The sequence below is a fragment of the Trachurus trachurus genome (assembly GCF_905171665.1).
Source record: "Trachurus trachurus genome assembly, chromosome: 16".
Lineage (NCBI taxonomy): Eukaryota > Metazoa > Chordata > Actinopteri > Carangiformes > Carangidae > Trachurus > Trachurus trachurus.
Window position 1 is genome coordinate 28094901 of NC_139902.1, and position 27243 is coordinate 28122143.

The 27243-nt window shown below is 42.6% G+C and overlaps 3 protein-coding genes across 3 annotated transcripts in view; 2 read left to right on the plus strand and 1 right to left on the minus strand.

The window, feature by feature from the left end:
• Positions 1–27243, minus strand: part of LOC310999494 (aldehyde dehydrogenase, mitochondrial-like) — a 166320-nt gene that overhangs the window by 37510 nt on the left and 101567 nt on the right. The window lies entirely within an intron of this gene.
• Positions 593–9356, plus strand: fbl (fibrillarin). The gene is made up of 8 exons (XM_083989953.1): positions 593–724; positions 3311–3460; positions 3968–4197; positions 4599–4769; positions 4930–5062; positions 5171–5283; positions 6051–6196; positions 8649–9356. The coding sequence occupies exons 1-8, from the start codon at positions 715–717 to the stop codon at positions 8671–8673; spliced, it is 978 nt and encodes a 325-aa protein (XP_083846079.1). The 5' UTR covers positions 593–714; the 3' UTR covers positions 8674–9356.
• The window catches only part of dyrk1b (dual-specificity tyrosine-(Y)-phosphorylation regulated kinase 1B), a 54376-nt gene continuing 40293 nt past the window's right edge, over positions 13161–27243 (plus strand). The window contains exon 1 of the mRNA XM_083989932.1: positions 13161–13757. The gene's annotated coding sequence lies outside the window, so the exon portion shown is untranslated. The remainder of the gene's footprint in view (positions 13758–27243) is intronic.

The following is a 27243-nucleotide window of genomic DNA, read 5'->3' on the forward strand; positions in this document are numbered from 1 at the left end:
AACTACGACTTGGTAGCGTTCCAGGTAACCCGTAGCTCGTGTTTTTACCATCCTGTTGTCTGTGAAAGTTCCCTATAACGGCCACTCGTAACTTCCGACCCGTGAACTCGTACCAGATCGAACTGGTATGACTTCACAGGAAGGAAAAACACAAAGTACGAGTTTCTTTGAACGCACCATGAGTTAGCAGCCCCCGCCCTTGTCAGGCATCAATTGGTCCTCGTGCTACGTCACCACATTCACGCGCATCCCTTGGCTGCACACACAGCCCTTCATGCCGTTCTCTCTCCTCATTGGATAACACTTGTATCCCACAAGGAAAATTTTCTCCTCGGGTTACAGCAGAGCAGAGTGACGGAGAGACTCGTGTTTAGGCTGAAATACTTCATGTAAGTGATTGCTGACGGAAAATAGGACTATTTAGGACTTATATTAACAAAAACATTCCACTGATATCTGCTTTAATCTGCACTGGTAAAGTCTTGTTGGTGTCGTTGCTCCGCACTCCGACCAGCGCGTGTCGCTGCTGAGCCCGCTGGTGACGCCGGTGACGTAGGACGCTGCCGTGGAAGAAGCAGAAGAGCAGGAGACGCACGTGCGGTCACAGTTGAGAGTTGAGTGTGCGCAGCGCCGCAGACACAGGTCCGATCCCGGAGAAGAGAAGAGACGAAACGAGTCCCGCTGATTGACAGCCGCTTTTACGCCTGCAAAAACATGAGGCCAGGTACAGTAGATCCGTTAATACTTAACCTTTAACGGTGTTTTAACGGTGACGGTGGTCGGTTCGTCGTCGAGGCGGAGAAAAGTTAAAACGGTTGTTGCTCGTGGCCTAGTCCGCCATGTTGCCCCGGTGACCACACTGCGAGTAGCTGGTTGTTGGGTCTCTGGGAGGGAAAAGTGTCGCTTTCTCCGGCTCTTTCTGTGCCAGTTTGTGATTAAAATACCGAGTTAACTTCTGATTAAAGTCTGGTAACGGTTTCCCTGTTTCACGGTGCCGCTATCGGTTAATTTACGGTTCATCGTCACCAACGGCAACGACACGCTGTGCACACGTGTTGAGTCTCCTCGATCGCGCTGCAGAACCGGGCTAGCTGGTGTCAGATTGAACGGTACCAGTCCGGTTCTTTGTAAGAAAAAATTATTGTTAAAATGAAAGATGGCGTCTTTTAACGGAGATACAGATGTTTCTTTTGTTTTTTAAATGAATGAGCCTGATGTGTTCATCTCTGTGCGCCACGAGGCAGCACCACCTAAGTTGCATGTAGCACAATGCTAACGCTAGCACAGACTGGAGCCATGCGTGGTGGTGTTTACCCAGCTCATAACTGCACTTTTAAGACCTGATTTACACCTAAAAATAAGACTGATTACACCACAGAACCAGGTAAATGTCGATGGAGACTTTTCTCACCGAGTCGGGTTGAATTTAGTGAACCAGTTGAGGTTTGTGCTAAATCTCACGTGTTCGCAGATCTGGAGGTTTTTAAATGAGGGCAGTAGATGTGAGGAATGAGAAAACTGCTCTCTCTGAGCATTTCTGACCTGTATAATGTTAATATTACTGTCACCAAGTATACATGTTTATATTTGTGTTGCAGCTGTGTGTATTACCCCACCATATAGTCTATTATCTACTAAGACTCAACAAACTATTCCTCAAAGGGGCCAATGTGGCTGCAGGTTTTTGTTCCAACCAAGAAGCAGCAGACCAGACTTGACTCATTTAATCAACTGATCTGGTTGTTCAGACAGCTGATTGGTCAAACTGTGTGTTTTTGATAGGTTGGGACAAAAACCTTTAACCCACATGGCCCTTTGAGGAATTAAACCTGCTCTATACCGTCCCCTAAAAAATACTGTGGAGCTTCATGCAAACACTTTGCTCGAGTCTCCCATGACCCCCACGGTCTTCTCTGTGTGGCACATGTAACTGGAGGTTTTTCTCCCACCAGCAGTAGAAACAGGGCTGTGGAGTGTTTTTGTCCACATGTCCTTTTAGGCGTGGATGTTGTTGTCCCACCCTTTAGACAGTAGGTGGTGCTACAGTGTTTAGAAAGTGGTGAACCAAGCAAAGGAGGGCAGAGGAAACTGCTCTCACTGAAGTGGACATGAATGAACAATGCCCACATTAAAAAAAAATCGGATCTACAAAGTTTTTAGGATCAAGATGTGTCCACAAACCAAAGAGAGACTCAGTTTATTGTCATAAAGAAACCAGAAATATTCACATAGAAGAAGCTGAAATTAGAGAATTTTGACTTTTATTTTTCTTTAAAAGCTACTCAAATCGATTATACGATTATCAAAAATGGTACACGATTGATTTAATAATCAATTATTGTTCGATTAATTGTTGCAGCTCTACTGACAGTATGATAGGATACTAAAAACAAGGTGGTATGAAGTCCCTAAACGTTTTTATTTTTAGAAAAACTCACCATATAATCACTCAATGTTATACACTTTATTTTTTAAATAATTTTTATGCATTCAGACTCAGAACAGATCTACAATAAGATATACAGATGCAGCAACATCTAAAATAACACTCTTTAAAAAAGGAACCATCAGAGGCTCAAAACCACTGTAGCCACCACCAGCTATTGATTAAATATTGATAGACAGAATCTATACAGTGTCATGATATTTTAGTATATCAATATGTTCCTACAGTCGTATTATTTGCTCTTCAGGAGCTTGTAGATGTCACTGAACTGAGGTGCAGCTGCTCAACGTGTCCTGTTGCCTTCAGGTGCTGCAGGGATTTTTAATGAACTAAAAGAGAAAATGTTAAAGAAATATAAAATGGTTTAGAACCGGTCAGATTCATTTATAGATTTACTGATTCTTCCTTTAGATCACAGCTGTGGTTTGTGTATAAATATATATTTTTCTAAAGATTTCAACTCACCCACCACCAGCTCTGTTTGCGATTCATTCAGATAGTTTAAAGTTTTAAAGCACCAAGTCTGTGCTCTTGTAAAAGCAGCAGACTGTCAGTGAAGTGACATTGGTCCAGAAATAGACCTGGTTCTGAGACGACGTCTATTCTCAGCTCAAACCCCAAGACCCAGTTTCAACCAAAGTACCAACAACTCACTTTGCACCTTGTGTGATTTTTAAATCTCCCTCCTACCTGAACGCCAGGCGTCGTCCCAACTGGGCGTCAGAATTACAGCAACTGGCTGTGTAGCAGAAATACAACCGTCTGTGTCCGGTCTTCATATCTATAACCAGGCGTCTGTTTCTGCACTTCACAGCCTCCTGATCTGATGAGTATGAATCTCACCAAACTGTTTATTTTTTCCAGGGTTCAGTCCCCGTGGGGGCGATCGAGGAGGAAGAGGTGGACGAGGAGGCCGAGGAGGATTCGGTGGCGGAGGAGGATTCGGTGGAGGAGGTAGAGGAGGGTTTGGAGACCGAGGAGGACGAGGCGGTGGTGGATTCAGAGGAGGAAGAGGTGAGACTAGAGGGAAACTGTGTTAATGTGCATCAGTTGACATGTGAAACACTGGAGCTTCATTCATTCATTTCACAATTTATTTCAAGCTTATATATTTTTTTTAAGTGATGTGACAAAAGACAACATGAACAGAAAACCAAATGAAACAACAGACAACATCATCCCTAATAACAAAAGTCAGAGTGTAACACTTATTTAGTTCTACCTCTACACACATAATAGAAAAACTAAAATGTATCTGTCCCTCGCATACGGTTTAAAGAAACAATAAAGAGCACAAAACAGTATAACCATGACCATCAGGTTGTATTTAAATAACCTCTTCCCATCTATATTTCATGAAAACCGTTTCTTTATAATAAAAAAAACTTTGGTAACCCTTTAATTTTTAGGCTGCTGAGTGAAACTGCCACCCAGTTTGTGAATTTTAAGGAGTCTTGACTGTAAAAATGGTAGATTCAGTACGATCCAGCCTTAAAACGGTCTCTAAAACGCTTGTTTCAGGTGGATTCAGGTCCCCAGACGGTGGAGGATTTCGGGGCAGAGGCGGCGGAAGAGGTGCCCCGAGAGGAAGAGGAGGAGGACGAGGAGGCTTCGGAGCTGGGAGGAAGGTCATGGTGGAGCCCCACAGACATGAAGGCGTGTTCATCTGCAGAGGGAAGGAGGACGCCCTGGTGACCAAGAACATGGTGGTGGGAGAGTCTGTGTACGGAGAGAAGAGGATGAATGTGGAGGTGAGATGTTCCTTCATTCATACCTGTTAACCATCACTGGATTGAAGTCTCCCAGTTCAATTATGGGTAAATTATAGGGCTAGGTATAAAAAAAAAATCGAATTTCCGATTCATATTGATCTTCATTTGAAAGATTTGATATCGATTCATAAAATCCTAAGATCGATCTTTTGAGTTTGTTAAATAAATGTGCATTGATGCAACAGACATGAATATTTTATTAATACACCAGGTAAGAGAGTATCATCTTTGTACAATTCGCAACGTTAGTTTTGTGAAAATCTCTTTCATAATCAAGCAAATTAATATTAAAACTTGAATGTCACTAAATGAATCAACATTGAATCGAATTGGGACCTTGTGAATCACTGTTCTCTTCTTTTTTTATTTTTATTTCTTAGGAAGGAGAGACTAAAATTGAGTACAGAGCGTGGAATCCGTTCCGCTCCAAACTGGCAGCCGCCATCCTGGGAGGAGTCGACCAGATCCACATCAAGCCCGGGGCGAAGGTCATGTACCTGGGCGCCGCCTCTGGAACCACAGTGTCCCACGTGTCTGACATCGTTGGACCGGTGAGTAACACACACACACACACACACAACGACCTAATTAGACAGAGTTCAGTCCAACGCTCTGACCTCAGAAGTCTCCACGTGGTCGATTCCCTCCAGATGTTTCCCCGGAGAACTCAACACATCTTGACATGTATTATTATTATTTCTTCTTCTCCAGGACGGCCTGGTCTACGCCGTCGAGTTCTCCCACCGATCGGGCCGCGACCTTCTCAACGTGGCGAAGAAACGCACCAACATCATTCCCATCATCGAGGACGCCCGGCACCCGCACAAGTACCGCATGCTGGTTGGTAAGTAGAGCCGAGCCGAGCAGCTGGACCTCGTCCGTCCGTCCATCCGTCGTGTCCTGGTGTCTCTGTGTGTGTTTTAAACCCTCTGGTCTCTGTTGTGTTGTGTAGGTATGGTGGACGTGATCTTTGCCGACGTGGCTCAGCCCGACCAGACCAGAATCGTCGCTCTGAACGCTCACAACTTCCTGAAGAACGGCGGACACTTCGTCATCTCCATCAAGGTATGAAACTTGGTTAATCAGGCGATTCAGCTGCAGATCCATAAGCTGCTGTTTGACCATGAGACTTGGCGTAGGGACCTATGAAATCCGTTTTACGCTTTCAAAATTCAGTTTTTTACTTGTTACTCGAGTGTCTTTTATTTACTTTTTATTTGTTTTCTTTTAGTAACATTCACTTATGTTCCAGCTGGGCACATAACGTAACGAGGGGAGGATTTGGGCTTTAAGTAAAACAACATAAGCACATCATACATAAAAGAATATAAAGAAGCTGCTTGAAAATGGGGGGAAAATAATTTCCTATTAAAGGGTTAGAGCTTATCTTTGCCATCGATATGAAATGAGATCTTACAGTCGACACATAGAGTCATTTTGACCAGTTCTCTTCTCTTCCTCAGTTTGAATGTAATTCTCTCCAAAAAAAGAGCGTGTTTTTAATGTTAATGACTAAAATGTTCACAAATTAAATAGAAATTACTTCAAATGTATTGAGGTAAACACTAAACCTTTCCTCCATAGCTTAAGAACAAATACTGCATGATGCAACATAACACTGCACTATAAGTACATCTACCCACAAAATATTAACGCTTATGAGCTTTAAACAGTTTTCAGTAAAATAAATAATTGTGCTGCCCTCTGTGCAGTTTTCCCCAGACATGCATCCTCTTTTTCAGTCAAATTATGTTAAATTTAGCGATATTGAGGATAAAGCTTCCTCCACATCTTCAGCTGCTGATGTTTAATGTTTTTTTCCCCGTCTCCAGGCCAACTGTATAGACTCGACGGCGGCTCCTGAGGCCGTGTTCGCCGCCGAGGTGAAGAAGATGAGCTCCGAGAACATGAAGCCACAGGAGCAGCTCACACTGGAGCCGTACGAGAGAGACCACGCCGTGGTGGTCGGCATTTACAGGTACACCAGACTTCACAAGCCCCTTTTTACCACAACTCACCTTTTTATTAATCTATGGATGAATATACAGCTGCCCCCTCTTCATTGAGAAGTTCTGATTGGTCGGTTACAGTAAATGAAAGAATCGCACAATGCAGGAAGTCAAACTTGGATATCATTAATATTTACAGACAATAGATTTGAAATGAAGAACATTCGGCTCAGTATCTTCACTATTTGTTGAACTCAGTCTGTTGTGTGAATCCACTGGTTCACATCCAGTGCAACATCTTTATTAATTGGTTTATTAAACGGGGACAATGCAACACTATTCAACAGTATTTAAAAAAAACAAACAAAAAAAAAACAAGTGAGCCAGAGTTGGCCAGTAAAACTAATTTCATCCGTTGTCCCTGGACAGATGTTAAAGGCAACCTCAAAACCAAAAAAGGGCAACAATTCATTAAAATACAACCTGCATATGAATTTACCTAATAGAAGCTCATAATGGCAAATAATACATGTATGTATGAGAAATGTGACATAATGGCATAACGACAGCGTGCGGACAAGCTAGTTGCATCATCCTCTCATCTCTTACTTTATGATTTAAATATTAGAGACTGAACATTTTAAAAAATCATCAATGAAAACCAAACAGGGTTTTAAATGCGAGGAAGGAAAAGTGGACAATTGGCTAAAAAGTTAAACAAGTAAACGGATCAGATTAGGTTTTCCACCCTCTTAGACCCCTAAATATCTTAAGTAGCTCATTTTCTATCATCACTTTTTCAAAAAGATTTTGTCCCTGTCAAATTTGAAATTGAGGAGTAAAACCTGCTCTTAAAATAATACTCAGTCCAAACAGGAGGAGTTAAACTCCTCTGGATCATTTTATTCTGATCCTGAAGTGGTTTTATAATTGTTCTATTGTTAGAAATTAATATTTATTAATCTCAGTATCAGATCCAACACCAGCTGCATTATTGAATCGTCTATAAATGTCATAAACTCGTTCTCGTCTTGGTAAATCTTAATGTCCGGTCGTGTTTCGGTCTCTTCGTCCACACTCGGCCGCTCGTTGTCGTCGTTGCTGTCGCTCTCAAACATAAAGAGGGATGCGTTACAGGAAGTTGTCGTTCCTCGGGGCCTGTATATGCCTGAATATGGCGGCACCCACCCACCACCACCGTCACAGCACCTGCATCAGCCGGGGCCTGAGAACGGCTCCATCTGCTGGACTGTTCCTGAAGTCAGAGTCTCACCACATGACACATAAAGCTGAAATAAAATGGATGGAACCTGATTATTGGTAGAAGAAGTAAAAGTGGTTAGAGGAGAGACGACCTGGGCTGTCGATGTTACCTGTTATGATGTTTACTGCCCTTTTTTAACGTAGGGAAGTAGTGGTTGATAATGACTGAGCACATTGTACTCCTATTAATAACAAATACATGTTCAAAATTCAAATATATCAAACTACCTACTGTATGTAGAATGTACATGTTTTGTTTTGTCTAAATTTCTAAAATTAGCTAATCGAAACTGTTAATTTAAGAATGGGAGGCAAAATAAGATGAATGATTCAGCCTACACCTTTTCAGTCGGGGTACATTTTGTTTACGGGGGAAAAAAAGAAATGAATTGTTTATTTACGTTTAAAACATATGTATATAACAGGGTTCCTACGCATTTGAAATTTCCAAATCCCTTACTACTTCTTACATACTTCTCAGTAGAAAAATTCAAAAACTTTGTGATATTTAAGTAAATATATGTGCATAATATTTAAAAAAAAATCATGCAATTAATCATTTGTTTTCATTATTCTGAATGTGTATGCCATTATGTCACATACAAAATAATTAACCCAAATAACTTCAGATAAGATCAAACCCAAATAAGTATTAAGATAAATATATTTCCATACAATAGCTTCCATTTTCCATACATTTCCAGTCCTGATAAAATGTTTATTGATGTGTGTACTTGATTTTACAAGACCGAAAATAAAAATAAAAACTCTCAAAAATAAATATACAAACATCTGGATATTATATTAATGTTGCAGCTCCCCTAAAACCAAACAGTTAATCCAGATTATTATAAAACTTGAGTGGATGTTTGTTCAGTTTTAAAACTCACCTTTTTGTTTTTCTCCTCTGGATCAGTGTTTGAGTTGAAGTGTCTCCTTCGGGCCTCCGTAGTTGTCGAGACGGTTGATTTACGCACATTAATATAGCGAGCTCTAAGTAAACAGACGGCTCCAGGTGACGGTGGCGTTGGGACAGAGAGGTTGCAGCCGTTTCTGCTCCCGACTTAAGTTCCTTCAGAGCTGAGTTATGGTGACAGGTTGGCACATAAACGTCCAGACCGCCGCGAACCCGCTGCGCTCAGCTCTACGTATATAGTCCCTGCTCGTTTTCACGTCCCATGTTAACGCTCTGTCCTCTCTCTCTCTCTCTCTCCACAGACCTCCACCTAAAGGGAAGAAGTGATCAGTGGCTTCTTCTCTACCAACCATCTGTTGTCCGTTTCCCTCCTCCACCTCCACCTGCCTGTTTGTAGACTTCTACGGTGAAAGCATGACGAGCGCTCGGGGCAGAGGCACGCTGGGTTTCCTTTTTTTTTTCTTTCTGTTTTTGACTCATTTGACAGAAAGGCTGCGACATACGACACGACTCTGGGCCGTTTGAGTTGTTGAGTTTCTTGTCTGAGCAAGTTTTTATATATATTAAAAAAATAATAATGTACAGGTTCACCACAGGGCTGGTGAACCGGCCTCAGTTCAGCTCTGTTCCTGTGTGTCGTGTGTTTCAGCCTTTGAGAGGAGTCGTGCTTTTTATTATTTTATTATTTTTCTAAGCGTCCAGCCGCTGCCCTGTGAGCTCGTCCCTTTCTACTGAGGAACAACTCAACAGTTTACCTGAAAACAAAAGACTTCTGTGTAGTTACACACATATGAACAACTGCACGACTCCAGTGAGGGTTTGTGTCTGTGTAGTTTTTACTTCATCACCTATTTTGCTTCTATGTTCTGCTTCTTTTGTCTTTTTATTGTATTTTATTTTTTTCCCCTGCTCCTCCACACATCATATACCCAGATGGGTAGTAGTATTTTTTTTAGTGTATGAGTTATGTCTGAACTTGTGTACATAAAATATACTTTATCTTGATGCTATGTTGTGTGTCCTGGTGTGAAGAGCTTCAGGTTGTCACAATATCCAACCATTAACCCCCCGATCTGTTTAGTGGCGAGGAGGTAAACCGACCCCCTCCGTGTGTGTGTGCGTGCGAATGTGTGTGCATGTGTGTACAGACAAATATAGAAAGTGACTTTTTCACTCTGACATGTAATCTGATATCAGTTATAACGTTTGTGTGTGTGTGTGTGTGTGAGCAAGTTGAGTATGAAGCAGAACAGTTGTAAATATTTTACAACAAATTATGCTTGAAACCTTTTTCTTTTTATTATTTTTGACATGATCAGTAACTTTGTTTTAATAAAAAAAAAAATGTTTTGATTAAATCAGCTTGTAATATCTGCAAATATAACAGGTGAAAACACACATGCACACATGGGGATGTCTCTGTATTACTAAGCTTTATTATGAACATGTAAGTTGGTGTAAAAAAGAGACTGACAGAAGAGAAGGCAAACAAGAAACAAATGGTAATAGAAAACATATAAAATGAATGAATTATATTCTTAACATGCTTGAAAGGGAGTAGGAAGAAGTGAAAAAAAACGTATGTGGTCCTACACCTTGTCCTTTATATCATATTGTCCTCTAATAACCATTGTCAACATTACATATAAAGATATCAAACAAAGAAATATATACAAACAGAAGATTTAGGGGCATAAATCAACTTGCAAAACAAATATTCACATTTCCTTTCCATTCATGATCCTCACACACCGTGGCCTGACGCCAGATCCCTGATTCTTTGAGTGTTAAAAAAAAAGACGGCCAATTTGCTGCTTGCACATGTGCAAGTAGAACATTTACTTGCACCGTCTCAAATTCGAGCAGGGAAAAAAAATGCAGTCTGGATCCCCGGTGTATAGAAATCTAGAAATATTATAGACCAGTGAACCCAGTGTCAGTCAGATCTCACATCTCCACCAAACAAACCGTCTCTTTTTTTTCTTTTTTCTCTTACACTAAGTCGCTTGGGTGGTCGTTTTGAATGAACGAAGGCTTTATTTCAAACATGTGAGTAATATATAACACATTTAAAGCACTTCAGTCAATACAACTTGGCATGTAGTAGGAAGAAGCATTAACTTATTTAGTCCTAACCCTTCTCCATCTCCATTTAGTACTTGTTTAGCCAACTTCCTGTGTGTCCTGTTTTCTAAATTACAGAAAGTGAGAAACCCTAGTGCTGGCCTTCTTGCTCCCTGTACCTAGTGAACACCATGTGTTTGTGCCGCTGTTTGAACAATGCTCATGGTCGGACATTGCCGAGCTCCATCGTCAGTCTGTTTCACACAATTTCACTCCACATACAGAAATACAAAAAGTTGTGTGAGCAATGCTGATGTTTTAGATTCAGCTCTCCCCTCAGATTATATCCCTGCCCTCTCTCTCTGAAGGAAAAAAAAAAAAAAAAACACAACATGTTTGGATATTTACTGGGAGTGGGGGAGAGTGGGGCAAGATGGGCCACTTTTTATATTCAGGATCACTACATCAAGACAATTATAGTTTTGTTGCTAACTATTGTATCTGTATATATTTCAGGAATCATGTTGTGCAACAGAATGAGTGTAAAGCATAACTGTTATGATGATTCAACGTGTCCAAAGTTAAGTGGTCTTGTGGCTCAACTTTCCCTGTGTATGAGGTAAATTGTGCCACCCATCTCCTTTCCTTCCATCCATCATCTCCCACCTCCCTCTTTACTCCATACTCCACCTGTCCAGGTTACAGGTGAATACAAACTGCTGGGACACCAACTCCTGTGGTTTGGGAAGTTTTGCAATTACATTGCATCTTTCACTTTGAAAGTGAAGCTTGGCCTCACCGTAAACAACTTTGCCTGTTCTCTGGAACATACTGACTGTAATTATAAACATCCAGAATCCTGATTTAATAATTAAGACATAAACAGCCAACATACATTTTGTACGGGGCAGGTGGCTCAAATTAACCCAGAGCTGTCATATTGACTTTATTAGTCCCACAGCTAAAATGGTGCACTTTCATGCTCAGTTTACTACCTCATGTTGAAGCTCATAGATACCACAACTGATGATTAAAACAAATTTATAATTATCTCTTTTAGTCTAAACACAATTCTCATACTTATGGTCGACTAAATTCGCTTTTGAGAGTGAAAAATGTTTTTTTTTGGACGTCAAACCACTTTACCCATGTGGTTCTTACCTTCACAGACTCCATGAAATTATGCCTTCATCCTAAATATTTGGTCACAAGCTGAATTTTTATTATGGTTTGGGTGGCTCAACCTGCCCCTATGCTCGCTCAACTTACCCTAGTCTCGCCCCAAGGTTGTTTGTTGCCCTGTTCATGATTTGTGCCATTTGAAGATGTACCAGATCCAGAGCCGACCCCAAGGCATTATAAGTGAACGAAGCACCTGCTTCAGGCCCTGTGACCACTGGGGCCCCAAAGAGCAATTCACTTTAGAGAAATCCTACGTAATTACAAAAACCCTTAATTGTTGTTGTTGCATGCAAACCAAAGAAAAAACAAAAGCAGATGACGTGCTTACAGAAAATGCATTCTCTATTAGTTTATTTTGTTAGTTTTAGTAGTAGGCCTATGACATTCAGCCTATCCCCACTGAGTACTTTATCATTTTAAATATTAAGTGTAGGATAAATTAACCCCAGGTTGCACTTTTAGCTGAATTTGGTACCATTTCAGATTAAAAACCATAGATGGGTCAAAACATGCCAGGCTAGGATGATGATTATAGATTAGAAAAATGAACTAGAAAAAGCGTTTCCAAGAATGGAAATGCGTGTGAATGCTGAACGCCATTGCTGAATGAGCTGAAGAAATTAGTTGAATTAGTTGAAGTTTCTGAAGAAATGTTGAAAAGGCTGATGCTATGGCTGAAAAGTATTGTCTGAGTGATTGTAGTTTATAATCAATAATTATTGGCAGTAATAGAAGAGGGTCCCAATATGAAATTTTGATTAGGGCCCCATGGAGACTTAATTGAGTTTCAATATTTTTCACCACATGTAAAAAACAAACAAACAATCAAAAGCACTAGTATTCATTTGAGGAGGAGGACTAACTAACTAACTTTAACTTTCGGGAAGTTAACTCGTGTGACTGACTGACTGACTGACTGTCCGCGGTGGATTTGTTTTGGCAGCCATTTTGTGGGAAAATTCTCGGGAGCGCGCAGCGGGGCCGTTGCCGTTCTTCGTTCTTTTGCCTGGTGGTGTCGCGGGAGTGCGCGCTCACTGCAGCCCCCCCCTCTCTCTCCCTCCCTCTCTCCCTCTCTCCCTCTCGCTCTCTCTCCTTTGACCGATATTAACATCACCACCACGGACGGAGGGGCTGGCCGGCATAGAGCGAGCTAGCTAGCTAGCTGTAGCGGTGTATGTGTGTGTATATATGTATGTGTGTGTGTGTGTGCTAAAGAAGAAGAAGGAAAAAATACGTGTAGTTTCTTTGCCGCTTTGTAATTTGTCCATCGGCACCCTCCGCTCCATCATCGACGGCTGGCCGGCCGAGCGCTGCCCGCCCAGCAGCCTGCAGAGAGCGGACTAACTGACAGCGTTCTGCTCGGTCTTCCTCCAAGATTCCAATGGAGTTTTATCATTGGACGGGGGTTAGCATGCTAAGCTAAGCTAAGGAGCTAAGAAGCTAAGCTAAGAAGCTAAGCTAATGTTAGCTTCTCGCCTTTTTATATTAATTTAAAAAAAAAGCTGACGCTGACGGGGGGGGAGGGATTGGGGGGGGTGGGGGTCCTCGCAAAAGTCATTTGTGGGTGCAAGCTAAGCTGAACCACAGTTTTGGAACAAGTGAATTAAGTTTTTAACTGAAGAGAAAAAAGAGAGAGACTTGAGTTCTGTGGTGGTGGTGGTGGTGGTAGCGGTGGCTGAGGCTGCCCACCTCCCCCCGTAGGCTGCGCCGGCGATCGGTCCCCACCGCCCGGCCTGCCGCTCTCCTGTCCTGAGCTCCGGAGAATAACGCAATTTTTTTTCTTTTTCTTTTTTTTTTTTTTTTTAATTTTTAATTTTTTACAACAACTTCTACTGGAAACTAACTAATCTCACCGGGATTTTTTTTTTTTTTTTTTTTTTCTTTTTTGTTTTTTGGGTTTTTTTTTTTTATCGGCTGCACACAATCAATTCTGCACCATCATATTTTGGGGGGATTTTTCTTTCTGCTGCTGTGGAAGAAATCAGAAGAATAATAAGAAGAAGGAAGAAGAAGAAGAAGGACGACTGACTGACTGACTGACCCGGGGGAGGGGGCTCGGCTCGGCTCGGTTCGTGCGGACAGAGGGAGAGAGGGGTTCCGATTGAACATGGCTGCTGCTGCTGCTGCTGCTACGCGGAACTTGGTTCGACACACCACCGCCTGAGGTAAGACAGACAGACAGACATAAGACATAACCGGGGCCGGCGTTGTCTTTTCTTTTATTTATTTTTTTATTTTTTTCTTTAGGGGGGTGGGGAGGGAGGGAGGGGGGTTGATTCATGTATGAATTTTCATCTGGTTGGTTCTTGTCTCTATAATGTGTGTGTGTGTGTGTGTGTGTGCTAGGGGTTTGACAGTCAATGAGTGGTAACAGTGCAGCTGGGTAGGTAACGTTAGGTAGGTAGGTAGGTAGCATAATGTTAACCCCCCTTCCTTCCTCCTCTTCTCCTCTCCTTATCCTTCTTCTCCTTCTTCTTCCCGACGTTATTCGCCCCCTGTCACCTGGCCTCGTGTCCCCATTCCTGTGCCGGTGCCGCGCGCGGACGTCGGCGGCGGCTACTAATAATGGGGCACGAGGCAGGCTTCGATTATTAAACAGGTGGGTTAACGTTAACATTAACGTTAACGTCGGTGTGTGTGAATGAGTGTGTGTTGTTGGACACAATGGATCATGATGATGCCGAACAATTAAGGCGTCTACAGTAGCTGAGGCGTGCTGCTGCTGCTGCTGCTGCTGCTGCTTTATGGTGGTGATGGACTTACACGTTACCCCCCCTCCCCTCTTTTTTTTTTTTTTTTTTTTAGTAGCATGCAACGTCCTGCCCTTCTAGTTTTTTTTTTTTTTTTTTTTTTTACCTTGTGACCGAGTAGGTTTCTTCTAACTAACAGCTACTAACCATCTGGCCGGGGTTGACTGCTAAACTACAGGGCTGGGTTGGTCTTAAATAGGCTAATGATTGATGCGACCAGTGTGCGTGTATCCAGGCAAGTTTCAGCAGCAGCAGCAGCAGCGGCGGTGGTGGTGGTGGTGGTGGTGGTGGCATCGCGACCTGCCTTAAGTTAACGCACGACACCGATAAGACAGGGGAGAGGAGAGGGAAGGGGGGAGAGGGGAGGAAAGGGGGGAGAGAGGGAGATTGGCTGGACGTGCGGCTGCATTGATGGAGAACCGGGGGGGTTGATGATGATACCCTCCAGTATAGGCGGTTGCAATGCAATGCATGCATGCACGCTGCCGGTTCTGGCGTGTGCATGTGTGTATATGTGTGAGTGTACATATATATGTGTGTGTGTGTGTGTGTGTATGGCGATGACTTTGGGTGTCACAGCAGCAGCAGCAGCAGCCAGCCCAGCAACCCCCGACTGTCCTCTGTAGATCTGCAGCGTTTCATCTGCTGTGGCAGCTGCTTGCTAACGCTAGCCACTTAGCTTAGCTACCGCAGCAGCCCCAGCCCCAGCCCCTACCCTGCCCTGGAGTAGATGGGTGGGGGGGTGGTGGAGGTAGGGTGTGTGTGCATGCATATACACACACACACACACACACAGACACACACACACCACAGGCTTGGTTGGATGGATGGCAGCTCTGCTCTGCTCCTGGGGCAGAGAAACAGGAGGGCTGTGGGGTAGGTAGGTAGGTAGGTAGGTAGTGGTGGTGGTGGTGGTTGGTGGAGGAGGGGAGGGGGGGACCAGAGCTGATGCACAGCTGGAGGAATCATGACTTGACATCTCCTCCCTGTGTGTGTGTGTGTATGTATGTGTGTGTGTGTGTGTGTGGTCCTCGTTCTGTCATTGCTCAACTGAAGATGCTATAGTCTGAAATTGTTGCACATTTTACATACAGAGGTTTGTCGTATAGATGCTGCCTGCCTGCCTGGACCCCCCTCCCCTCGCTACACACACACACACACACACACACACACACACACACACACACACACACACACACACACACACACACACACACACCTCGCTGAAGTTGTGTTGCTGTTTTCCTTGTGCTCAACGCAACCAGAGTCTCAAAATGGACCTTTCTCCCCAGCCATTTCTGCTTTACTTCATTTTCTTCATTCATTTTTTTTGCATCCTCCCTCTCTCTGTCTTTCTCTACCACTAGTAGTAGTGATCTCTCTCCCTCTGTCTTTCTCTCTGTGCTCCATCAAAACCGGCCTCATGCAGGCCAGGATGGATGGAGACACTCAGCAAAGTGTGAGTGAGTGAGGCAGATGATGATGATGACACAGTTCCTCAGCCTGAAGCTCCTGGTACAGAGAGGCTGAGGTGAGGAGCTGCTGGTGGTGCTGGTGGACGTCGACGTGTAAACCCAGTTGAGGTTTGTGTTGATGATGAGCTGCGTCCATCCATCCTGAACCTGCTGCTTGGTTTCAGAGACTTGCTTTTCTGGAGGATGTAGGCCTGAACCACCACCACTACTACCAGCAGCAGCAGCACCAGCAGCAGCAGCAGCTTGTATGAAATCACATTTACAATCTGCATCCGCGATCACTGCATAGAAAAATAAACAAATACCCCACAATATTATTAGTTAATGCAACAGCCCTGGGTTTAACTTCATTTCAACGTAAAATGAATGAACATCCATCCATGCCATATTGTAAAAATGACACCACACCAACGTCATGCATGAAGAGGATAGAGCCTCGCGTCACCATGCTCTTCAGACAGAGAGGAGAACAGCTCGGTGTCCGTTCACTCCAATCCAGAATTCACCAAATTCACCAAAGTAAAAGTGTTCACCAATGTAAAACTTATAAAATAGACAATAACTTGTAATACAGTTAAATACAATAAAAGAAAAAGGGTTAACTTAACAGCTCGAGGATTTTCTTGTAAATTAAAAAGTTTCACAGCATTTTTTTTTTTAGCTTGGTGGTTTTATTTTGACAGAAAGGCCCTGGTTGTGGTTGCTCACCAAAACAGCCACTAAACGGCCTCAGACTACAGAAGATATGCACCAGAAATCCTCCACTGAAACACCAAGACCTTGTAGCTGGAGCCCAGACCGAGGAGTGGCCCTCCTCTTCCCACTGTTTCCTCTCCTCTGCATGACACCGCTTCATCCCGCCGCACACATGTAATGTAAAGTAAAACATTTTTTGGCTTCCTCTGATGGTTTGAGTGGGATTTTTTTTTTTTTTTTTGTGCGCTCTGTGTGTCTCTTGGCCACAAACAGCCAATGGACTTGTTCCCTGACTGACAGCACAGCTGTGACAACAAGCTCAGGCCCAGTGTGTGTGTGTGTGTGTGTGTGTGTGTGACAGCTCTGACACACAAATTCAACTCTTTGTAGTCTCTGATGGACAGACTGCTAAACTTACCAGGAACTCTGATAACGCTTGTTTTCATCATCATCATCATCATCATCATCATCATCATCCGACTCCTCCATCCTGGAACGACGGCTTTCTTCGTTACTCGGGGCTCAAACTTCTCCAGCTCTGCTTCAGCTCCCGCCGCGTAGTGGCAGCATCTGTATCTGTGTCCTTTGACTCTGCATGCGCTCAGACCCCCACACACCCCTCCTCCCTCCCTCCCATGTTGTATAGTGAAACTAAGTGGCAGTATTTTATTTAGTGACCAAATAACTTAACTAACTAACTAAGAGGGCAAACAAACTTATGCACAACCATGTTCATGTTCAGACAATTTTTTCCTTATTATTGTAAAGCAACAGAACATCAGCAGCGTGTTCTGTTCTCGGCATCAAACACTTCCTGTAGGTGTCAAAAGTGGGTGAGAGAGGTTCTGCGTTTATAAACATTTTACTCATCATAGCTTTGTTACTACTACTGCAACTACTAATACAAACTATAGCACAGATTTGTTTTTTCTGAATGAATTGAGTAGAGAAAAGAAAATGTGACTTGGATTTAGACTGGAATCATCACAGCACAACATGTATCACACACACAACACAGTCAAATGTCCATAGAGGAGGATGTTCAATTGTCCAGTTTTAGTAAATTGCACAATTTCTCCATCACAGTCATTTAAGATATTGATTAATCTGTTGATTATATCAGTTTGTTGTATCCATCCATCAATATCCATCACTATTTTATAATAAAGATAATACAAGCCGTACTAATAGTGCTAGTTCTGATATGACAGGTAACTACTGAGTCACCTGAAAGTGTGAGAGGTAACATCGAGATCTCAGCAGGTGTCGCCTAACTCTCCCACTTCCTGCTACCACAGACTGTCAAAATAAGGGCACTTTGAATGGAGATAATGATCATGACACTCATTTAAAGACGGATAAATTATCCAGGTGACAAACCTGTGACTGTCTCACTTTTAGGTAGGATAGGGTTGTTTCTTTTTTATCTGACCGGTGACGTCTCCGCTTGAAATCTTTGACCTCAGCTGTAACTAACAAATGAACATGAACTCTGTAGCTGCTGAAATGAAAAGTTTGTGTTGTTGCTGCTGATGTGCAGCTGTTAGAGACAGAGCGAACAGAGCAGGAGTTTGGGTGTAGCTCCTCTTTAAGACTGAACTGATGTAGCTACTGTAGCGGTTTGCTCCTTTTTGCTTAGGGATATCTGTTAATGTATTTGTAGTATAATGCAAATGTATATGGGTAACTCCTACACACTAAATTATAAGTACAAGTCATATAAAATATGTCTATATATATATGGTAAATATTACAATGTAGTTGGGCTGTAACAAACACCAGAGATAGTATCTGAGTGGAATGGATGTACCATTTAGTTAATGTTTCATGTTGTATTAGGCTTCTGTGAACAGTGTTGAAAATCAACGTAGGACTGATCAAAATATCAGATTTATAAGACTTTTACCTGAGTTGTGTGGATCTGTGAGTTTTTTTTTGTTTGGTGGATTAGCTAAGCAGGTAATTTCACTGTCACATCACAGTAAAGGACACACAACCTGTTAGATCACACATGTGTTTCCTTTTCATTCATTCATTCATTCGGTGCCTTTACCTTTTTCTCTGAAGACTCTGTTCCTGCAGGTTGATTGTTGGTTGTTTTCCCCGACATGTCTCTGTGTGTTTGTGTGTGTGTGTGTGTCACATGTCAGTGTGGTTGCAACGGAGCAATGTGCATCATCACACAACACATAGTTGTGGTGAAATTAGAAATCAGAACACAACAGCGGTGTGGCTGATGAATGACATGCAAAACGCGGTCACTGTGATTTGATATTGCTCAGTGCTGGCTGAAATAAGATAACAAATAAGTAACAACTTAAAAATGTACATAAAAATTACATTTTGTGATGTATTTTTCAGCTTTAAGATTAAACCATTTGAAATAAAGACCTGATATTCATTTTTTTTAAATTGGGGTGTGAATTTTACTTTTAATACTTCACATAGGAGGGTTTAATGAGCTTAACTACAGTTCTTACTTTACCTCAGAAATCCAGGACTTCAGAGAACTGTACATGTCTGTAGCAGCAGCTCATTTCACCGTCATTAGAGCCACAGATATGAATCGTTTTTTTGTTTTTTTTAAATACATTGACGTCAGTGTGACTGCCATGTGCACCAGTCTCCTGGTACCAGTTTGTTATTTCTGTGCAGGTTTCACTTCTAATGATGTGAATTGACGTTTTTAGCCGTCGGTCCATGTCTGCAGACCGTCAGGTTTATGTAACTGAACTCTTAAGGGTCTGTATAGTATACGACGTTAATGAGAGATGCTACAGCGGGGAAGAGAAAGCTGAACAACATGCAAACAACCAGGATGCACTTATTCCCGTAGATACTGTGAGTCATGGTTTTAGTGTGACTGGTTTGTTGTTCATTCATTTTTTTGCTGTAGAGAATATAAAAATGAGAATGTGGTTTTTGTTGGAGCTTGAACCAAAAATGTACGGTATGTTCCTTTTATGTGAAAAAAAAAGAGATTTCAGTGCCATATTGGATTTTGGTAATATTTCAATGAATGGTTGAGCCCTGTTGGACAGGTGTGAGGGAGTGTCCCCCACTGTCAGCGATGGATTATCAATGAAACTGAAATCAAACGCTGTTGAAGGACTTCATGTCGGTTACCGATGGACAATGAAACCAGAACAAGCTGTTCCAGGCGTATTTAAAACAGGTTATCCCAAACAACTTCGGACCAGTTTAGATACGTTGTGGTTCGTACCTGGACTGACTCAACCTGAAACCTGTTGACGCCACCGTGGTGACGGGTAGGGCCAGAGTCGAGGCTTTGGTACGTCGATTAAGATCTAATAGAAGAGGTCAGAGTGCTGTGTTGAAATAGGATTGGGGTTTAAAGTGATGAAATCTGGAACCATAGCGGGAACCTGAGGTTTTGCGTCTGCTCTGTGGACGTCATAACCGCTGATCTAACTAACGGATCCATCGAATTAACAAACTGCAGCTGTACCTCTTTGGTTTGCTGATGTTGGAGACTGATTGAGATTGATTGATTGGTAATTTTGAGATCAGATTGTGTTTTTAGTCTTTGGAAACAATTGGATTGTTGGCTGGTGAAGGACACACTGCTGGGTTTCATAGGTAACCCATACTCATCTTAATGGTTAGCAGTAATCTACAAAATGGTCTTCCAAGATTTAAGCAGAAAGAATATCTAAAAATACATGAACTTATAATCGATAAACAGCTCAGATGTGGTCGGTGGCCCAGAACAGATTGGGTTTACAATGGCAGGACAACATGTTGTTGACAAACCAGTGCACAGCTCCAGAGCAGCTCCATGCCATCGTCAGGTCAAGGGTCAAGTACCTTGTGTGGTACTGTTAAACCTGTTAAACCACAAACACAACCTCTGTTGAAGATTTTGGGGATTGACGTCCTTCATCCATCGTCTCAGTTTCAGCTTCCTGTGTCTTATCTGTTCCTCGGGAAGGGTGGTACGTTCTGTGGAAACAAATTACTGCCACGATAATCTGATTTACTGTGAATTTAGACATTAAATCACTACCGACAACGTGTTGAAATTTAAGGATCTTTAGGTATATTTTACTTTGAACACCACCTTCATCAAGTTATAGAAACTGGTGGAAGTCTGAATCAAATGGTACAATTTCAGAAACGTAACGTTAAAGGTTTTTATTTTAGAGTTTAAATTCAGATTGTGATGCACCTGTGTGATGTCCAGAAACCATTTAAAGACCTTGAAGTTATGTCAGATAGATTAATACAGAAACAAATGGTTTGAAGCTGTTCCATCGTCTCCATCTTGGCCGTGTCTGTTTCAACCCCTAACTCCCAAATAATCCATATATGGAGAAAAAGATGGGGCATGTTTGGAGTAGCTTAAAGAGGCCACGCCCTCCGTTATGAAGACTCCTTTTAACCCTCAATAAAATGAAGACAGATGAGTTGTATAAAAACCGTACAGTCATCATGAAGCAGGAAATGAGCCGTAGAGACCCAAACTGTTTTGATACCAGGGTGTAAAGTTGGACATTTTAACATGGGAGTCTATGTGGGATTGACTCACAGTTGGAGACTCAGTCTAGTGGCCGGTGGAGGGACTGCAGCATCCGGTTTCAGCCTCAGGAGGATGATGATGCTTTAAGTGGATGAGTCATATGATTGATCTGATCTGATCAGCGTATAAATGACATCACAGAGACCTGTTGAGACTTTGTACGTGGGACCAGCCCACCACCAGAGGGTCGTCCTCTGTCTCTGTCAACCAGTAGATAAACACAGTCGAGTCCGTGTCGTCCTGCTGATGAGATTAGACTGGAAACCTGAACATCACTACGTTACTTAGCTCCGTTTGTCCCTTCAGACACATGGATGTCCACTAGTCTCTCACTATTTAGATTAGTGAACATTGAACTCTGCCATGTGACAAATTAGAACTATTGGCTTATGATCAAGCAGAAACATACAATACAATCTGATTATATATTACTAGTAAAACTTTTTTTTGACACCTGCTGAGACTTGGTTCTCTAAAAATAAATACAACTTGACTGCACCGTGTGCTGTTAACCAACAGGAAACCAGTCATCTCACCTGAAGTGTTGAGTACCTGACACTTGAATTTGACAACTTCAAACTAAATGTAAATTTACTAAAAACTTAGGAAGTTGAACATTGAGGGAAAAAAAGACCCCCGAATTCAGGAAGTCGGTTTGAAAGTTTTTGAAGAAATTTCAGTCCTAAATTTGAACATAAACATTCAGTCTTGTTAACATTGAAAATGATTTTTATGCGGGTGTTTGAATGGATGAGTTCCATACCAGTTACAGCTCATGAATTCAACTCTTCCACGGTCCTAATGTGACTGAAGGCAGCTCAGGCTTTTACTGTGAAAGTGGCTCACAGGTGAGGTCAGCTGATCACCGGGTATTGAACCAACATTTCAAGATATAATAGATTTTTTTTTACAGTTATTTGACAAAACAAATATATGACTGTTTTGCTCAGAGTGAAATGTCGGTCTTGTGAGTGGGAATAAAAACTGGTCCAGGACTGATCCACCAGAAGACACCATGTCATGTATATTGATCAACCATGATGCGTTATAGGACAATACATGAAATAGAAACACCTGCTTCTGATCTATATCTATTTGATATAGTATTTTCGTCTCATCTACACAACTCGGTTCAGTTTTTAAGTTCTTTGGAGAAAAACTTTTTTAATGTTAAAGGCCCCATGCTGTGCACTTTTCTCTGGGTTTATTTACCTGCTGATATCCCTAACAAAATGTATCATTGGTTTTGAGTACCTGTGATCTGCTTAATATCGTTTATATTGCCCCTTTCTGTTGCCTCATTCTGGAGTTCTAACAGGCACAGGTCATTTGGCCAATCAGAAGAGAGAATGAGAACCTCTCCTCTGATTGGCCGACTGTTTTAGAGTGGCATGTGGTCGGGCCAATCACAGGCAAGTAACTGAAACCTAAGCTGCATTCATACAAATTGAAAAAAAACAACTGGTCACGGTGGGCGGAGTTACCTTGTGTGTGACATCACAGAAAGGAGGAAGTGCTATCTGCTCGTCTTAAAGAGAATGTTCCTACAAATGGGCGGTGTGTGTTTCTCCGTTTATGACCAGTTTGATGCATGGGGCAGTATATACGTGGCCCAGAGACCTCCCCAAGCACGAAAAAATAACCAAAATCACATTTTTCATGCCATGGGGCCTTTAAAGCTGAAAAATGAGCATGTGCATGTCAGTCAGAGATGGTCAGTGAATGCAACAGCAGACATGTGTATATACTGTATATCTGGATGAATGTAGCCTATATGTTCTGTGGCTTCAGTTGTGGCTGCCCTCGTCCACCTGGACACACTGAGTCACCCAGGCAGAGGCCACTGTGTGACTAATGGCAGATATCTGAATCTGTGTTTCCTTTATGTGCACTCTGCAGCGGCAGCCCACTGCTGCAAAATATCACCACACTGACACAGAGACAGAGAGAGAGGGAGAGGGTTAGATTTAACATTAAACATTAAATTAAGTGTTTATTATACATTTATACTCACTCTGACCAATCCGGTACAACACAACCCTTAGTGGTCAGACCGGCTGTTTACAGAGACCAGGACCGATCCCAGTGGGCCGCTCTGGTACAGGTGTGTTTACTGGGGATCAGTTCACCGACTGATTGACTTTTTTTTTTTTTGATTTTGATGGACAGTAGAGATTGCATCAGTCCAGTCTGTTTAATGAGTTGTCCCCATAAATATCATTGTTTAGCTTCAGATGAAGGTCGTTCCAGCGGTCTGCCTCTCGGTTGGAGGTCCGGGCGGTGCTCAGCCAAGTTTAACCTGGATTGTTCACTTTTTTTTTCTTTGCTTCTGTTCTCCTGAAAATAAACTTTTAAAGTGACTACGAGGAGTTTTGGAAAGCGAAGTGTTTTCCCACTACATTTCCCATGAGTCTCTTGGACCGGTGCAAGACGGACGAAAGCGAAAACATTTGCCAAGAATGTTTTCATTAATCAAGAACGAAAGTCGGAGGTTTGAAGACGATCAGATACCGTCGTAGATCCGACCATAAATGATGCCAAATAGCGATCCGGCGGCGTTATTCCCATGACCCGCCGGGCAGCGTCCGGGAAACTGAAACTAGGAAATGCTGGACGAGTCGACCACTAAATAATAATATCAAAATAACTATAAAGACAATATTTATCGAAAATGGACCCATTAACAAGTGGTAACGTAGATTCATCCACATTAATATGAGACTCTTTTATAACCCAAAGCAAACTCCTCGGGGTCTCTTTAATTCATTCACTCGTAGGTTTCCTTCCATTGTGACACTTTTATCCTCCTGGTGTGTCTGTACAATTGGCAAATGGACACACCTGTACTTTTCTTTGATTCATGTCAGAACCACAAAAGTTTACCTTATTATGCCCCGGCTATGGAGGATTGAAGCAGGTGTTAGTAAAAACCCTTTCAATTAATCTGTGACCTCAAGTGAAAGTTTTGTTGAATAGTCTGAAAAACCAGGTGTGAAAATGTTTTGCAACACAAGTTTTTCACAGGCCTGAGCACTGAGAGCTGAAAGCAGGTGAAGTGTTGGAGCTGGTGGCTTTTAAAGGAGCGAGCAGCTGAGCGAGTGAAAGCAGTTAAACCGTCCGTGGAGGAAAACGTGAGGACGGCAGCTGAAGTGTCGAAGCACAGGCGACGGATCCTGAGTTCTTGTCAGTTTACCTTTTGTTTACTCCTCCTGAGCAGAGACTTACCCTGAATGTGAACCTATATACAGTATGTCTGATCCTAACCGCTCGTCTAAATTTAGATCAAAGTCATTTACATCAGAGCAGAGAGGAGCTACAGGCCTCGGTTTGTGGCTGAATTAGACAAAATGTCTCCGTTCAGCTGGTGTGTTGAAGTCCACATCGGTCCACTGTCGGCTTCCCCTGAATGTGACCCGTGATGCAACTGGACATGCACGTGCTTCTGACACACAACATGTTTGTGTCTCTGCTGGTGTCACAAACATGTTCACACACACACACACACACACTTTCGTCCTGGTCCTCAGGTCTTCGGTCCTGCCTCCCGGTCTGAGTGTGTCGGGGTAATTTGGGCGAGAGGGCTGCTGCTGCATGTGGTCCCTCCACCTGTCCTTACTGGGACTCTATTTCTGGGTCTCGCACTGAACCTGACTATGTCTCGCCTGGCAACAGTGCCTGTATATATATGTATACACTGTGTGTGTGTGTGTGTGTGTGTGTGTGTGTGTGTGTATGTGTGTGTGTGTGTTACATGTGTTATTCCAGAGCTGTACAGGCTCATATGGACCGACTGTAACAGCAGAACTGTGACCCAACTGAACCCTTCAGCTATAACCGGGCTGAGCCTAATGTTGGCTCCAGGATCCAGTTTAGTAAACCCGATGTGTGTTGTTGTTGGTCTGAGGTTCAGAGTGTGTGTTGGTGGTGTGTGTGTGTGTGTCTGCTCATGTCAGACACTTGTTTAGATGAGCCAACCTGTCAGATGAACCAACCTGGCTTGTAGTTTGTGCTGTATTTAAGAGTCAGGGATTTATCCATGTGCCGCTTCACGTCTAAAACGACTTGTCAACATCTCGCTGTGTGTGTGTTAGCTGATAGTTTGGTGTTTCCGTGAGTGTTGAGTGTTTACATGTCGGCATTTGCTTTACATACACGTCCAGTAGAGGGCCGGCCTGACCCAGCCCAAATGTGTTATGTCCCCCCAACTCATGGAAAGAGTCCTGAACTTCAAAAACCTCCAACACATGGAGCTCTGCAGAGAAACTAATGACTTCACTCATATTGTGGACCACTAACCATCTACAAACTAAGTCTATAATAGTCGATTAAATGGTTTTATTCGGTTCGATATACTCGGTTACCGTACTTTCCGGACTATAAGCCGCTACTTTTTTTCCCCGCCCCGGTGTCCCAGCTCTTGTCTATGCACACCGCACATAAAAGCGCTAACCAAAACAGCGGAAAAGCGAGCGGACTTGCACAGTTCCCTACTGTCTGTTCTGTGTGAATATCTCATGTTACAACATGAAAACCTGCAGCTTATATTCAAGTGCGGCCTATATTTGTGTTTTCTTTTAACATTTAGCTGGTGCGGCTTATATACGGGTGCGCTCTATAGTCCGGAAAGTACGGTAGTTGTTTGTGGGTTCATTCAGTCAAGAGTTCACTGGTTCACAGCAGGTACGTATTAGCATTAGGGAAACCTTGATCGAGTTTACGCCGATCATCTTGAGTGTAACCGGCCAATCCTCCACCAATCCTCTCTCAGCCAAAGACAATAATTACAGGTGATTGCTTTTAAGGAGATCATGTCAATACGCATCAATTCCACTCTACTGATCAACAAGCAACTAAACTTTAGAGAAAATTGTCTGATAGTAATTGGGAAATATTCAATTGCACAGTTCTGAATCATAAGTGACATAGTATAAATTAATTAATCAACACCAAGCACAAGTGATTGATAAAATATCAATACAAACATGACAAACATTACTTTGTATGGAAGAGGTTACACTGACGGAGACAGTGTTGGTCTTTGTGCTGCCTTGATGAGTTTAAGGGTTTAATCTTTGACCAGATCTTCTACAAACCTGCATCATCTGTTGATCTGGTCTCAGATCTCCACTGGTGTCCAGTTTGGCTAAGCTGCTAGAAGCTCTGTAGGTTTCTGAGAATCCACGTTTTATAGTCTCTTCAGAATAAAATCAGCCTCAGGATCAGGAATCAGTTGAAGGTCGTGGTGGACGACAAGTCAGTGGCCGACCTGGGGGGAAACGAAGGGCCCAGGATTTACAAACCCCACCTGTATACAACCACTTATATGTGACCAAAGTCCACTGGGTGAACGAAGACCATGGGCCAATGGGGCCATGCAGCTGAAGGTTAGAAGTGACTCATAGACACCGTTTAAAGGAGAACGTGGCTGTGCTAGCTGTGTTCGTCCATCACTAGGGACACTGGGTCTAGTTTGGCTTTATCAGTGCATAAGATACTTCTCGTATATTATTGTATTGATGTGCACCACTCTACCAGAGACACCATGTGTCCAGTAGATGTTGTTAATACTTCAGGACTCGGAGAACCTGATTCAAACCTGAGTGATGATCTCGGTGAAGTTGTTTTTACTTAAGTAGATTATTAATACTCTAACTGTAAACTCACCCTCCTGTGTATGTGCATGTAGTTGGCTATATGCCATACGGTACCAACACCTCATAATCCCCAGATGCCTCCATAACCAATATTACATTAGCCTTTCTTATTGAGGTCTTTTGTACAGTGAAATAATAGCCAGAGCTTCCCATAAGCCCCGGCTGCTGGCCAAACGGCCAACTGTTCACGGAGGTCCAGACATATTCATGTTTGATCCCGATCAGATATTCTGATTAACAAACTGTGATTCACTCTCTGGTTACCACAAAGCCTCCAAGACTGAGGAACAGGATGGCACGGGAACGTTTTAATCCAACACTGAATTTCACCACTTTTACAGACACATATTACAAACGCACAGCAAAAACGGCTTTTGTCATGAAGACACTGAAGCCGTTTTCTCGTTGACCAATTATGCAAACGATTGGAAATAAAACCTTTGGTCTATAGTCGTACTTCCTGTAATGATATACTGGACATGATCGAGTGTCTTTTTCTTCATAATACTTGTCAGCCATTGTTTACACTTGTAGTT